The sequence below is a fragment of the Talpa occidentalis genome, unplaced genomic scaffold (genome assembly GCF_014898055.3).
Source record: "Talpa occidentalis isolate TD23 unplaced genomic scaffold, MPIMG_talOcc4v2.1 talOcc4.7, whole genome shotgun sequence".
Taxonomy (NCBI): domain Eukaryota; kingdom Metazoa; phylum Chordata; class Mammalia; order Eulipotyphla; family Talpidae; genus Talpa; species Talpa occidentalis.
In genome coordinates, this window is record NW_023605083.1 from 55,992,330 (window position 1) to 56,008,013 (window position 15,684).

At 43.1% G+C, this 15,684-nt stretch overlaps 1 protein-coding gene across 2 annotated transcripts; it reads right to left on the bottom strand.

Annotated features, from left to right (window-relative positions):
• Positions 1–1,291: 1,291 nt before the first annotated feature.
• On the bottom strand, positions 1,292–14,356 carry PGAP4 (post-GPI attachment to proteins GalNAc transferase 4). Of its 2 annotated transcripts, none has more exons than XM_037493838.2 (2): positions 14,162–14,356; positions 1,292–3,103 (listed from the first exon to the last, which is right to left on the bottom strand). In XM_037493838.2, the coding sequence occupies exon 2, from the start codon at positions 3,030–3,032 to the stop codon at positions 1,821–1,823; it is 1,212 nt and encodes a 403-aa protein (XP_037349735.1). In that variant the 5' UTR covers positions 3,033–3,103; positions 14,162–14,356; the 3' UTR covers positions 1,292–1,820. The 2 variants fall into 2 exon arrangements, with proteins under 2 accessions (XP_037349735.1, XP_037349736.1); XM_037493839.1 differs by lacking the exon at positions 14,162–14,356 and adding an exon at positions 13,825–13,980.
• Between the last annotated feature and the right edge of the window lie 1,328 nt (positions 14,357–15,684).

Genomic DNA, 15,684 nt, shown 5'->3' on the forward strand with positions numbered 1-15,684 from the left:
CAACACAACACAGAATACTGATGCCTGAGTGTCCAGAGAGACCAACATGATAATGAGTTGCTACCATCTTAGTTTACAGAGACAATATTTAGTCCAAGTTACAATCAGATTTTACATAAGAGGATGTGACGACACAGATATTTATAAAATGAAGGGGATTAAGAAAAACATGCAGGGCTAGAAGTCAGAAGAGTGATGGTTCAGTCCTGGCTTTGCTACTGTTTAGGTCTGTGGACCTGAAGAGGACATTTAACATCTCTGAGCTTCAGTTTGCTCATCTGTAAAGGGTGGAGATGAACTCCATGTCCTCCCTCTATTCTTGGGCAGATCCCAACACAGAAGATCACTATGGGAATTGGAAAAAAAAAAAAGGGAGACTTGGCACCGAAACAAACTGGACTGCTGCTGGGACTCTAATCACCCCTCCTCACAGAGGGACTTGTTGAATCTCGTCCAAGGACATTTATTGTAATTTTTGAGAAAGGTAATTTTCAGATGCTAGTCTTGGGTCAGGAGTCTTGGGTCATTTCTGGTTTAAATGAACACTTCTTATTTTTGGTGAGGCGAAAGCTGAGCTGCAGACCCTTCGAATGTTACAATGAAAAATCAGCTTTTACTCTAACACTGATTAGCCTGGAACAGCTGCTTCATAGATGTCAGCCCTTGCCTCACCTCATACTTTTTAAAATGTATCGCTAGTATCTTAATCCAAAATACACTTGAGTTCTGTATACTTCTTACAGGAGAGAAAAGAACTAATATGTGCTCATTATCCCCTATGGATCAAGCATATTCTGTCATTTCATCCTCAAGGCAACTTTAAAAGGTGGCTATCACAGTCCCAGTTTTACAAGTGAAGAAACTATGACTCAGTGATGGGTAAGACTTGCTCAAATTCACACCATGAGGACATGGCAGAGATCTGAAGCAAGAAGTCAGGTCTTCTGACTTCACTGTCCATGACTTTTCTACTATGACATCATGCCACCTAGAAGAAAATGAAATGAGGGTGAATAGTTACCAGCAAAGTTAGGGGAAAAGAACAGACGATTAATAACGAGCTCACCTATTTTTGTCACTCTGCAGTGTCCAATTTTCAGTGAATCAGAATATGATTGTGAAATCGTCAACATTTAAATCACTACTGAACATAAACAATCTGGCTTAGACGATTCAGAGGTGCTTCCAGATCTTGCCATGCCTGAAAGTTCTCGCTAATGACGCAGATTATCAGTGCACTACAGGTGTGTGGAAAAGAAAGTGTTGGGGAACAGAAGCCAGATCACCTGCCTCCAAGATGCCAGGCATTGCACGGCTTTTATCAGCTTTTATTACACCAGGTCAAGGAAACAAATGGAATCTATCAACAGGGTCTTGCCATCTTGGACATATACTCTAAACATATATCCACTGTCATGCCCAGCGAGACAGAAATCATTCAAAAAGATCTCAATTTTCATCAAATTAAAACCCTACAACCGTCGTATCACTGCGCACAATATATTTTTACAGTCACAAACTCTATCACAAAGCAGAGTTGGAAACAACTGGAGAATATAACCGGTATTTAAATGCCCCTTGGCTGTGTAGAGCTGACCACGTGAGGCAGTGTGGCTGTGTGGGGGGAGGGGGCCGCTGCCCTGGCCAGAGGGCCAGCAAAGCCAGGCTTCTTGACTTCAGTGAGCCTCGGCTGTCCCAGTGCCCACACCCCTAGAACCTTGGACACTCAGATGTCTGCCAGCAACCACGTCCGAAACAAACGAACTCGACACTGGAATCTCCACGAAGTGGCCGATTTCACCAAGGCATTTCTCAGCACACTAGAGCAGACTGGGGTGAAAGTTGTACCGGAGGCTGGAGAAAAGGCCGATGTGTTTCACGAGGTTGGGCTCCACCACATAGGCCCGTTCCCCCTTGGCCTTCAACAGTGAGTACAGTGCCGTGTCCTTGCCAAAGCCCTTGTGGCAGTACACCTGGGACAGGTAGGTGAGGGTCCGGCGGGCTGCAGAGGCCGGGAAGAGCATGGCCGGGGTGCAGCACTCGGAGGCGGGGACCACGCTGTACAAGGAGGGACTCAGGCGTCGCAGCTCCAGGAAATAGTGCCGGCCCACCAGTTCGACCAGCCCCATGCTGTAGAGGGAGAAGAAGAGCATGACCGGCCAGCTGAACCCTGGCCGGCTGGCAAACCGCATGTATATCCAGGTGAGCAAGGGCCCCAGCAACATGCCCACACCGACCCACTCCAGGATCCGCATGGGCTCGGGGTTGACGTAGTGCTGCAGCCGCTCGGGGTGATAGAGCTTTAAATACAGGGCATCTTTGAGGTGTGGCTCAGAGAAGCGAGCCCGAAGAAGGTGCTCCAATACTGGGAAGATCTGCTCTTCTGGAACGGCATCGTCTTCCACCATCAGAACATAGTCCGGGTTGTAAGTCTGCAGGGAGGATTCCAGGCAATAGACATAGTCCTGCTTCTCTTTCTCAAATGAGTTGGTGGAAGGGTCGTCGCCATAATCGTCCTCAGTGCCCTCGTAGCGGTTGGCCACAGGGACGTACTTGGACAGCAGCTTGGCATCAAAATGGCTCACACTACGCTCCACATTGCACAGGAAGAGCTGGTGCCCCTCGCACTGGGGGCCGCACTGCTGAAGGAGCCGGTGGAACTGGGACACCACCTGCAAGACGTAGTGGAAGCCAGGCTGCCTGTCCACAGTGATGATGGTGATGACCAGCCAGGGGCGGGGGGTGGCCTGCCAGACAATGGGCACCGAGCCATTGGCAGAGGGCAGCTCCTCAAAGTAGTGGAGGGCAGCCTCACCCTCTTTCAAGCTCTGCTGCAGGAACTCCTGGCTCATTTGGTTCAGATGCCAATGGCGCAGGTAGAAGTAAGAGTGCAGAAGACGGTGACAGGCCAGAGGGGCCAGCAGGCCAAACGTCACCACTGTTAAGATAAAGAGCTGGACGGCAGTGCTGCCCCAGGAGAGCCGCCTCAGCCTCCGGAGCAGCATGGCCGCTGGAGAGGTTGATGTACTCATGAGGTCAACTTCTGGTCAGGTCTGATCCCAAGAACAAAGCATCCTGGAATGCACATCAGTGTGAGTCAGACCTAAAGAGAAAGGAGATAGAGAATGGTCAAGAGGACTTAAAAAGCCCCAGGGACAGAGCTCAACACACTCCAGACCAGAAATTCTAACCCTGGCTGTGCAGCCAACTAGAGACTTGGAAGTATTTTCTCTAGTATACAATTCTTTGGTTGTATCTGTTCATGACCTCTGGGATTCTTTTATTACTTCTATGAGTAATGAAAACTTGGTGTATCTATCCAACAAAGTTTTCATGCCTGTTGGGCTTAGTTAGGTTTACAATGTACCAGAAAACTACCAGGTAGGTTAGAAGATCATTATTTCAATTCAACAGCAACATAGAGATGGGTTCTTAAAATAGATGCAAAATGGCAAGGCACAGAAGAAATACATATTCCAAATAAATTCCAACATAAGTGCAAGTAAATACTTGTTGAATAAACATGCATAGTAATTGCTAAAAACTTGTTTTTATCTGTACATCCCACGCAAGTCAAGAACTATTTAGCATTCCCTGAAATGTCTTTGTCAAGATCTTTCCTTCATATTTTTCTACTCTTTCTCTAATCTCTAATTTTTCTAACACCTACAGGTGCATAATAATTTAATCCTGGCTATAGTTCCATTTTATATTTTACAGAACAACTATAGGAACCAGTGAAAGCAATCTAGAGTCCTAGACTTTGGGGACAGAGGAACTATCTGAAGGAAGATCCATGAGTAGATTTTCGGCAAGGGTAAGCAGATATAAAGACAAAAGAGACAGGCTCTAAGCTGGTCCAGAAAGGCAAAAAGAGACGGTTCTGAGCACAGGCCCGAGGAGGGGCACCGCTGGTGTGAATCCCAGAGTGGACACTCGGTGGACAGTCACTTCACTTGTCCACTCTTGCGTCCTTACCTCTAAGACAGATAATGACATATCTATCTCATGGGGCTAATACAAGGAGTAAATGTGTTTCTGATCAAAATAACGCCAAGTAAAAATGCCATTAAAATACTTCCATATGTTCAAAGTAAGTGATCTGTTAAAGAGTAGGTAAACTTAATGAACTGAGGGCAAACAGACTAGCATCAAAAAACAGAATTAAAAGGACCAAGTCAGTATGATACCAATAAAGTCAATGTAAAATGAATGGTATCTATAGCTTAGCAGGTAAGCTCTTAACTAAGAAGCATCATAAAGTTTGTACTCATTTGGAAGAAAACTGCCTTTTTGAAAAGATGGCAAATGTACCAGTGCCAAGTCTCTCATATCCATGTTCTCTCCTTCTTACTGTGAAAAGGGACATTTGTGAAGTCATTTTAAAGTGAAGCTGGGAGCCATTACTGAGAAATTGCATTACCTGTCTCCTTTGAATTGGGCCAAAGAAGAAATAGAAAAGTATGTATTGCATGCTATAATTTGTGGAAAAAGGGGGGAAATATACACAAACATTCTAGGTTTTATAGATATATGTATGCATGTACATAGGCTATCTCTGGAAGGATATAAAAAAGAGACTGGTGACTTTGCCTTGGAAGAGGGGAACTAAGTAGCTTAGGTACTATTTGTAACTTTTGACTTAAAGGTACCGACTTATAGAAAATAAAAGTTTCAATATATTTAATGTAAATATCACCTTCCCACCATTTTTTTTAAAATATGTATAAATCATTTATTGAACAATATAACAGATTATATAAAACTGAAACAATTTATATCGTGATTTTTTCTGAGAAATAAATAGCATTTAAGTCTGAAGAGTAAAAGTTTCAGAAGGTAGTCCTATAAATAAAGTGACATATATGAGTGAATTATGAGGATCAATTTCATGTCTTGTGGAAAAAGACAGATATTAATGTAGCAAGATAAATATTTTGCCTTGCTTAGATCAAACAAAAAAATGTTTTGATGACAAAGAAAATACATTTATAATTGGTATAAATATGTTAAGTATTTATATGTTCCATTTTGCTTTAAATGAATCTTTCAAAGGTGAAACATTTGGTTTCAGTAACTGTTTCATAAAATCAAACACAGATTTCAGTTTTCTTCAGTCTCCTTGTAGAAGTACATATTAACACCAATAACTCACCTTTTGTTTGTTCAACTTATTTGAACTTGATTTCGCTTTTAAATCTCACATTACAAATACCTTTAGAAAGAAATGACTGTACAAACCAAACTTAATTAAAATGCCCTCTTTTATTTCTATACATGTTGGCATATCAGTCTTCATTTCCTAACTGTGAAGAACATTTTCTTTTTAAAAGAAAAAATTATTTAGGGCCTCCCCGGTGGCGCAGCAATTAAGCGCTGGGTTATGAAGCTGCCCGCAGCCTCTGCAGCGCTGGTTTGATCCCCGGCTGCTCCCCAGCCACCGGAGGAGGGTCCCACATGGTGCGCAGACCTCTCCTGCAGCCCGCTGCTCCCCTCAGCAGTGTACTTCGGTCCTTCTGCCTGCTCTGCTCCCCACTCTGGCTCTGATGAATTCTCTCACCCTCCCACGCTTCTGACTGTACCCAGTGCTTGTATGTATAAATAAATAAATAAATCATCTAAAAATAAATAAATAAATAAACTACATTAACTTAAAAAATTATTTATTTATGCATACAAGAACTGGGGGACAGGCCAGAGGTGTGGGTGGTGAGAGGATTCACCTGAGACAGAGTGGGGTATAGAACAAGCAGATCTACTGAAATACACTGCTAAGGGGAGCAGCAGGCAAGTCAGGAGAGATCTGCTGCGCCATGTGGGTAGCTCCCTGGCTGGGGATTGAACTCCTGCTGCAGTGGCCACGGATAGCCTCACAGGTTGCAGTTTAACCCTTTGCGCCACCAGGGAGGCCCTGAAGAACATTTTCTTTTTTTTCATGGAGTATAAACAATTGGCAAAACAATAGTGTATATATGACACTTCTGGTTGAGTTTTTGACCTTTTGGAGAGTGAAATTTTTTTTCACCCTCCATCAAACTACCCATGACCATACCTCAAGTACCTTCCTCTCTTCTCCCTTCCCCTGGTAACCATTATATTCTTTTTGCTGAGTTCAAGATGTATTCTTACTGTACCTTGCATGTGAATATTTCTTGGGTATTTATAGACCACAGCTGACTGAAACCATCTGACACCTTTTACTTTTTGACTGATGTCACTCAACATAATCATTTGAAGGTCCATCCACTTTGTCCCACCATTTCATCTTTCTTCACAGATGTGTACTATTCCATTGAGTATATATTCCACAATTTCTCTATCCATTTGTCTATTGAAGAGCACTTGGGTTGGTTCCATGATTTGGCAATTGTGAACAGTGCTGCTATATACACAGGTGTAGCTAGATCTTTTTGTAACAAGAGTTTTTATATTATTTGGATAAATACCTAATAGAGGTATTGTTGGATGCTCTGGAATTTTTTTTTTTTACCACAACCTCACCAACATTTATTAATTCCATTCTTTTTTATATGGGCCATTTTCACAGGGGTAAGGTGATATCTTAATGTGGTTTTAATTTGCATTTCCTTATAATTAGTAAAGTTGAACAATTTTTCATATGTCTATAGGCTTTCTGAATGTCTTCTTGAGAAAAGAAAACATAGGTCCTTGGTCCTAAACTTTTTTTTTTTTAATTGGGTTTTTGTTTGTTTCTTTGTTGTTGGATTACATAAGAACTCTGTAAAGTTTGGAGGCCAGACCTCTATCAGGTGCACTGTATGAAAATATTTTTGCTTTTTTGTTTTTGTGATGGTTTCTTTTGTGGTACAAAAGCTTTCACGTTTAATGTAGTCCCACTTGTCCCAAATACATCTTTGTGGTAGATGTCCTGTAGTGTGTCCCCTATATTTTCTTTCAAGTACTTCATGGTTTCAGTTTTTATATCTAGGTCTTTAATCCATTTTTTTAAAAAGATTTATTTATTTATTTATACAAGAACCGGAGTACAGGCCAGATGTGCCGGAGGGTGAGAGGATCTACCAGAGACAGAGTGGGGAACAGAAAAGGCTGACTGACTGAAACACACTGCTGAGGGGAGCAGTGGGCGAGACAGGAGAGGTCTGCCACACCATGTGGGACCCTCTTCCAGTGGCCAGGATGGAACTGGCGCTGCAGAGGCTGCAGACAGCTTCACAGCAGGGCGCTCAACCGCCTGTGTCACCAGGGGAGGCCCTTTAATCCATTTTTAATTAAATGGAATTCAATACATGTCTTGTTTCATTTTTTTCCTAGTGGGTATCCATGTTTCCTAGTACCATTTATTATTTTAGTGTATGTGCTGCCGAAGCGAGCACCCTAGCACCATTTATTAAAGAGACTACCTTTTATCTGTTGTATGGCCACAGTTCCTTTGTCAAAGATTCCCTGTCAATATTTGTTCGGATTTACCTCTACTGGCCTGAGTTTCTGTTTTTGCTCCAGTACCGTGTTGTTTTGATTACTGCTGCTGTGTAATATTGTTTGATGTCAGAAGTGTGATACCTCCATTTTTCTTTTCTCTGAGGATTGTTTTAGCTATTTGGGGCCTTTTGTGATTCTACATAATTTTGATAATTGTTCTTGAAAAAATCTGGTTTCCCAGTAATTTTATCTGTAACAGGAATATGTTAGATTCTCTGTTAGCCCTTGGTTTGGTTGCTGTTTTTTGTGAGAATATACTTTCATGGAATATGAAGTATATGGAGAATATACTTTGTTTCTTTTTTAAAATTTTATTTTTAAATTATGTTTACTTTTTTTTTTTTTTTTAAACAGAAGTCATTTTTTTTTTTAAAGATTTATTTATTTATTTATACAAGCACTGGGTACAGTCAGAAGCACAGGAGGGTGAGAGAATTCACCAGAGCCAGAGCGGGGAGCAGAGCAGGCAGAAGGACCAAGGTACACTGCTGAGGGGAGCAGTGGGTGGCAGGAGAGGTCTGCGCGCCATGTGGGACCCTCCTCCGGTGGCCGGGGAACAGCCGGGGATCGAACCAGCACTGCAGAGGCTGCGGGCAGCTTCGCAACCCAGCGCTCAACCGCTGCGCCACCGGGGAGGCCCTTACTGACATAACGTTGGTTTACAACATTTTGTGTTTTAGGAGTATAGGTTCGCACCTCTACAGATGTATGTTACCACACCATGCCCACCAACAAAGCCCTGATGGTCAGAGACACCCACACCTAGTATTACCTATCATATGAATGACAAGTCCACAAATATTGTCAGGAGCCTAGCAGGCTTACAGGGCTGGTCTTGACATTTCTGTACAAAGGAGGCTTGTATGTTCCAGGTAGAGGGAGAGGAAGAGGACTTTCTTTAAGCTGTGTTTATAAAGCAAGTAGGGTATTTTTCCTTAGATTCCATTATTTATGAGTCGCAGAAATTAAGGAAATGAAAGTCTTATTCAAGCACCCCATGTTGTTGCTTTTAGGCTTTCCCCCCTCAAAGATTTATTTAGGCATATAAGAGCTGGGGTGCAGGCCAGAGGTGCAGGGGGTGAGAGGATTCACCAAAGACAGAGTGGGGAACAGAACAGATGGATCTACTGAAATACACTGCTGAGGGGCGCAGCAGACAGACCAGACAGGAGAAGTCAGCTCCCTAGGCAGCTCCCTGGTTCGTTCCCTAGGCAGCCAGGGGATCGAATTCCTGCTTCAGTGGCTGGTTATAGCTTGATAGAGCTGTCTTTAACCCCTGTGCCACCAGGGCGGCCCTGCTTTTAGGCTCCTGATCCTCTCTCCCTTCTGGCAAGTGTGACAGAAACTCATGTACCTTTATATGGTTCTTTATATGAACTTTTCTCTTGGGACACTTATTTATCCTTTTCTATTTGAGACTATTTCTATCTATGGCTACCACTTATTAAGCTCCTACAATATACCCAACTTCTAAATTAGATGTTTATATCTATTTCTTCTGATCAAAATAGCAATTCTCAAATAGCAAATGGAACTAATCCCATTTCAATGAAAAAATAGATACTACCATGTTGAAAGCAGGCAATTCATACACAGGAAATATTCTAAAGCCCATGGTTTTTGATGCCTACTGTTTTCCATATTTCACTCATGGCCCTTGATTTAAGTGCCTGTTGGACTTACAAATTCCTTGTTAGTGGATTCAGTCTGACTTATCTTTGCTTTCCTTCATAAACCCAGCATAGACCTTTATGTATAGAAGAGGTTCAAAGTTTGTTAAGAATCAACCATAGCCTGGCCTCCTTGGTGTTACAAGGGGTTAAGTCTCAGCTCTGTGAAGCTATTTGCCAGCAAGAGTTCAATCCCCCACCCCAGGGAGCTAACCCACATGGCAGCAGACCTCTCCCGTCTCACCCACTGCTCCTTTCAGCAGTATATTTCAGTCAGTTCACGTAATCTGCTCCCCACTCTGTCTCTGGTGATTCCTCTCACCACCCCTCCCTCCCCGCCCCCTACCTTTGGTCAACAGCCCAGCTCTTGTATACATAAATAAATAAATCTTTAAAAAAAAATCAACCATAGTCGAGCCCTGTGACCTTGATGTGTCACAGCTATAAAATTAGTAGTAATAAAAGAGCTTGGTCACATAATGTTCAGAGAGCAACTTATTAGTTAATGTTTGCCAAGTGCTTCTTATGTGTCAGGTATTGCTCTAAGCATCTTGTTTATCCTAAAAAGCCTATGTGAAATATGGTTATTAAGTCCATTTTATAACTGAAAAACTAAGGCACAATTAATTTATACCTAAGGGTAACAAAGATTTTAAGCGGGTGGCAAAACTTGAACCCATGGTTCCAGAAGCCACATTGTCAACCAGTATGTCATTCTGTCACTGTACAGATTGGGAACCTAAGAAAATCAGCTGAAAAACCATCAGAAAAGGTAAGACTTTCAGAAGGTGGCTGATAACAGAATTAGTATATAAAAATAGTATGTAATATTATATATACACACATATATGGATATAGATATAGCTATGTTAAATGTTTTCATATAAGCCACCAAATACTAACCCCAGTAGAAACTGCAAACAAAAAATAATAAAACTAGGATAATGATAGAAATAAGACAATGAAAATGGAACTTAAAACAGGAAGCCCTCAAAAATAAAAAAGATAAACCCAAAACAAAACAAACTAACAACAAAAACCATAACAAAAAGGCAATAGGCATTTATTTTTAAAAGCCATTTTAAATGTAAATGGCCTGAACTCACCAGTCAAAAAATGTAGAGTAGCTGAATGCATTTCAAAACAAAGTTTAACCTCCTGCTGTTGACATGAAAATCACCTTACCAACAAAAACATGCACAGACTTAGTGTTAAAGGCTGGAAAACAGCAAATGGCAAAAAAAAAAAAAAAAAAAAAGAATCCAAAGAACTATACTTAATCTCATAGAGGACACTATTTTATGACTAAGCTTTTAATACAGCAAGAAGAAATAACGTCATAAATATATAAGTACTGAAAGATGAGGTACCAAGACACAAAAGGCAATAACAGAACTTAAGAGAGATATTGATAACAGTAATACTAGAGGACTTGAACACCCCATTTACAATGGAAGATCAATTAAGACAAATTATAAATAAGGAAACAATCGTTTTAAGTGAGGAGCTAGACGTTGGAGGTATAACAGGCATCTAGACAACACTTCACACCCCCCCTCAAAAAAACCCACCAAATTATTTAACAGTTTAAAAGATTTAACAGTCAAAGGGGGTGGGGAGGTGCGGCAGCTAATATAACCTAGGAATAAATTTAAGAAATGTGCACAATATACATCCATATTAGAAAATTCTACTGAAAAGTACTCAAAAATTCTTGAACAAGTGGAAAAAAATAACATTTCCCAAACAGGTTCTTTTTCCCAAAATTAATTTTTATTTAACACGGCCCAGAGAGAATGGTCCAATTGTACAAACTGGCACTTTCATATAAACTGGTGAAAACTTTTTTGGGGAAAAAGTTGAAATAGTTTCTGTAAGTTTTTATATGTGCTTTCCCTTTGACATAGAAATCATATTTCTGGGACTCTATCTGCAGAAATGCCAACACATGCTACCAAAGATACGCAAGGAATGTTCATGGCAATTTGGCAGTTTTGTTTGTAATAGTAAAGGAGAGAGAAAAAGGTGGAGGAAAGGAACAGAGGGGAGGGCTGGGCAGGGCAGGGAAAACTACTATAGGGAAAGGAAATGCCAAGAAACAGGGGACATATTTTTAAATGATCACTGAAGGGGATGATACAGGGATACTGAAAAAAAAAAAAATTAAAAAACCAAACAATTTTAAATATACTGACATTAAAAAAGTCTTAGGTCTCTCTGTACTGAATGTTTGTGTCTCCCAAAATTCATATATTAAAACCCTAATTCCCAATGTAATGGTATTGGAGAGAGGGTATTTAAAAGGTGATTAAGTCAAGCCAGTGATAGGAGTAGAGTTTTTAAAAGAGAGCTTATTCCTTTTCTCTGCTCTCCTGTTCTCTGCTAGTCAGAAGGCAGCCATCTGTAAACCAGGAAGTGTCCTCACCAATCCCAGCTATGCTGGCACTCAGATTTCCGCTTTCCAGCCTCCAGAATTATGAGGCAGACACATTTCTACTGTTTAAGCCACCCAGTCTATGATAATTTGTAAAAGCAACCCAAGCAGACTGAAAGTCTCTAAGTGAAAAATACAACCATGTTAATGCAAATTGTAGGAAAGTGTACACCCCGTGATCATTTTATTTTTAATATGAAATGAAATTTAGAGGAGAGACGAAAGGTGTGGGGGCTGGTGGTTTGTGTTTTGCTTTCTACACATGTGCAAACAGTATGTATTACTTGTATCTTTAGTAACCATTAGATCCATTAAATACTGAGTCTTGGGCCAGGCATTGGGATGTATATCACAACCTTTGTTATCAAAAATGCAATCGAAATTTAAAAATGATTCTATTAGTTTTGGTGGACTGGAGAGAAGTTGGTTAACTTGACCAAAGTATTCTAAAGATTATTTGTAAGTAGTAATAATAAAAAACATGAGGATCTGCTCTTCAGTGGCAGTGCAAGGATATAGGGAAGATAAGCACCGCCCCTGTGCAAGGAAGACATGGAGTTTACACAGTGTTACGTAGTTCTGACTGTGATGTTGGTGACATGGGTGCACACATTTGACAAAACTCACTGAAATATACATTAAAATAGTGCATTTTATTGCATATAAACGATATCTTAATAAAATTGATGTTTTAAGTCAGGAAAACAATGACACTGAAAAGAATCTACCTACCAGGTATTAAACCTATTATAAAATTTCAGTAATTAAAATACTGACATGGAACTGACACCAACATACACTGATAAATAGATGCAAACAAATAAAACATACAATAATTATATGTCATCAGTTGTAGCAATTTAAATCAGGGGTAAAAAATGGACTTAATGGTTTTCCAGCAACTGGCTAACCATTCAGGAAAAGTAAATTAGTTCTCTACAATGTAAACTAGAATAAATTCCACTTAAAAAGTTCTTAATGCAAACTTAAGCATACCTCAAGAAAACACAGGTTAATATTTATTTAAATTTGGGATACGAAAGGCCTGTCTTAGTAAGATTCTCAAGTAAAATCCATAAACAAAAACAGTAATAGATTTGACTAAACTAAAACAGCAAACTTCTATATGGTAAAGATGAAAAACTGACAAACACTAAGCAAATTGGGAAAGACTGTGCACTTTATGACGGAAAAACTACTTTAACGTGCAATATATAGAGTACTTAAAAATTAGAAACAGAAAGACACTCCAATTGAAAACCGCACAAAAGAAATAATCAATTCACCCACACAAATACAAAAGGTCAATACACAGAGGAAAAGGTGTGTTGATTCCTCTGGGGTAATCAGACAAGCAAACTGAAATAAGACGTCATTTTTGTTAATGTTACTGGTTGAAAGGTGTGGATGCAGAGAACATTTTAAGAAAATACCCAGAAAATCTCAATAATCTAGAAGATAAAGTTTGATCTTTATTTTCCTCCGGAACATTTTTTTCCAGGATGCTTTGTAATAAGACTAATACTTTCCTTAAAAAATCCTAATAATGTTAAGAATGTTAGGTGAGACACGCATAGTTTTCTCCTCTGGACTTCTAAAGTACCTGATGCAGTGCCCTCTAGAAATGCGCCCCTAAAAAAGATATTTCCCCTTAACACGGTTTAGTTCTCCTGGGAAAATACACTTGTGCCCACACATACCTGCAGGTTTTGCTAATGATCCGCATAGTGAGATCATCATTGGAGCCGCCTTGCGGGTGCCCCCCAGAGAAAGGCGGGGCAGGGGGTGCCTGGATCACGCCCACCCTGCAGCATCGCTCGCCCCAGACACTGGATGAGCAATGCGCACCCCAACACCCGCGCGCAGGGCCCACCCGGGAGCCCAGCTGCGTGGTCCTAACTATCGCTCTCGGAAAGAGAAGGGAAGAAGCAAAGCGGAGTCCGGATCCCGCGCCGGCCGCTGACCTTGGGCAGTACCCGCGGCGCTAGGGCCTCAGTTTCCCCATCGTGTGTGGAGGTTCTGGGGCTCCCTCACCGCTATGGCTCCCCTTGACTGGTCTTTCCTGGAGCAAGGAGGGAAGGGCGCCTCCTCTGCGGGTTCGCCCTTCCCGAGTCCCGGGCCGCGAGGGGAATCCCAACGCTGCAGCAGCGCGTCCAGTGCGCGCCCCGGGCGGCCCTCGCGGCGCTCGGGCGGCCATTAGGGGACCAGTCCTTGGACTGCTCGGCCCCGCCAGGCTGCGCAGGAGCGGGGGAGTCTTACCTGGGCTCACACGCGCCCCGCTGGCGCCTTCCTGTCGGCCTCAAGGCGTAACCAAAGCAGGAGAGAGGTGGGGAGGCGCCCTGGCCCCGACTCTCCATCCCTTCGCTGACGCCCACACGGGCCGCGCGGGGGACGCCCTTCTGGGGTCCCCGCAGTCCTCCGGCAGGAAGCGGCCGCCGCCAGGCTAGAGCGCACGGCCGGGGAGCCTGGCCTTCCCGGGCAGCCCAGGCCCCTGCAGCTGCTCGCTCCCCGCCGGCCGCGGCGCCCCGGATCCTCGCCCCTCGGTCTGGGGTCTCTGCGGGTGGGCGCTCCAGCCACGGTGCCAAAGGAAACCTACCGGGTGGGGGCTGCCAGGTCCGTGCCCTGCGCCCGCCGAGGGCCGCCTGCAGAGTCGCCTAGGCTGGGCGCCTCATCCTCCTGGGGGAGCCACCGCAGGACCCCGAAGCCCGGGAGAAGCGGGCCCGGTGCGGTTCGGGCGCGAGCAGCCTCATCCCTTTCCACGGCGCAGCTCCGTGGCGGGGTCCCCCAGCTCGCGCAGGCCATGTGACCTGCGAGCTGCGGAGCCACCGCAGCCCCCAAAGGCGGGACGGCAAGAGGCGCCAACTGACGGACAGAGAGAGAACGGCAGGCTCAGGTCGAGGACGCCGGGATGCTGGTCGCTGTTTGCAGCCACAGCTGGCCATCAAATGGTGTTCTCTGCTGGAGGCATTTGTTTTTGCCCAGAATAAAAATAAGCTGCCGCCACGTCCACCCCCTAATCCTCAACCGTGCTAGTCCTTGTATCGGGTGCCTTACATTCCTCTAGCGCTCGTTTCACTCTTGTAGGTTAGAGTATCGCCCCCAATTTGCAAATAGTGCAAGATTTGAGATGATTTACCAAGTGCAACCCTTATTCCAAAAGTCAGAAATGTGAGCATTTCTTAAAACACAGAACGGTTTTGTCTAACTGTTAGGGGGAAAAGGATGTCCTAAAGCTAATCCCATACAGGCTTTGTGGACTCCACCCCCACCCAGGCCAAAGCCATCAAGACACTGGGAACTCCAAATCCCATCACCACCAAAGGGAAGGGGGCTGGGACCTGAGGGTGGGGTTAAGCAGCCAGGTTGGTATAAAGCCAGACACGTGGGCTTTGGAGGGGTCCCCCATTTTGGCTCTCCGCCAGCTCGCAGCATCCGGCCAGCTCTGAGAGTGCTTTTTGGGTTTCCAGGTCGGCAGATCGGGTAGGACACATTAAAGACTTTATTTCCCTATTTTCTCCCTGAGTTGTACATTTTCCTTATTTCCTTTTCCCTTGTAAATAAACCTTTTATTAACCTTTTGTGTGTGCCTGTAGTGGAGTATTAATAAGTCCCTTGTAAGCGCGCGGGTGAGGACCCACAGCCAGGCAACCCATTCAATATCGGGGCTGCCCTATAACATAGCCACCTAGCCAGGCATGGGATTTAGATCTGTGGGTCTTTCTCCTTGGGGGTCATTCTCTTTCAGGCATGGCTTTGGGTGCCAGTCCACAGCTGTAATCATTCCCAACCCCTCATCTGGGCAGATAGATAATACCATACCCACTTTGCAGGTGAAAAAATAGGTTTTGTCAAAGGAATGGTCTTGTCCACATGACTGAGGTGAATGATCTTCTCTACTGGTTAATGACAATGGAGAGTTTATTTGCTAGGCACTCACTGTGCAAGACACATTTATTATGCAGGGCAATCTTATAAGGTGGTTTATTATTACTATTATTACTTATTAATATTCTAAGAAAAACAGATTCAGAGGGGTCATGAATTTAAATGCATGAGGTTACACTGCCTTTAAGCAGCATAGTTGGGATTCAGATCTTGTTCATGTTTTCTGGGGACTTC

What these genes read in the sequence shown, in the direction of transcription:
- PGAP4 (XM_037493838.2), bottom strand. Translation starts at nt 3,032, where the DNA reads ATGAGTACATCAACCTCTCCAGCGGCCATGCTGCTCCGGAGGCTGAGG.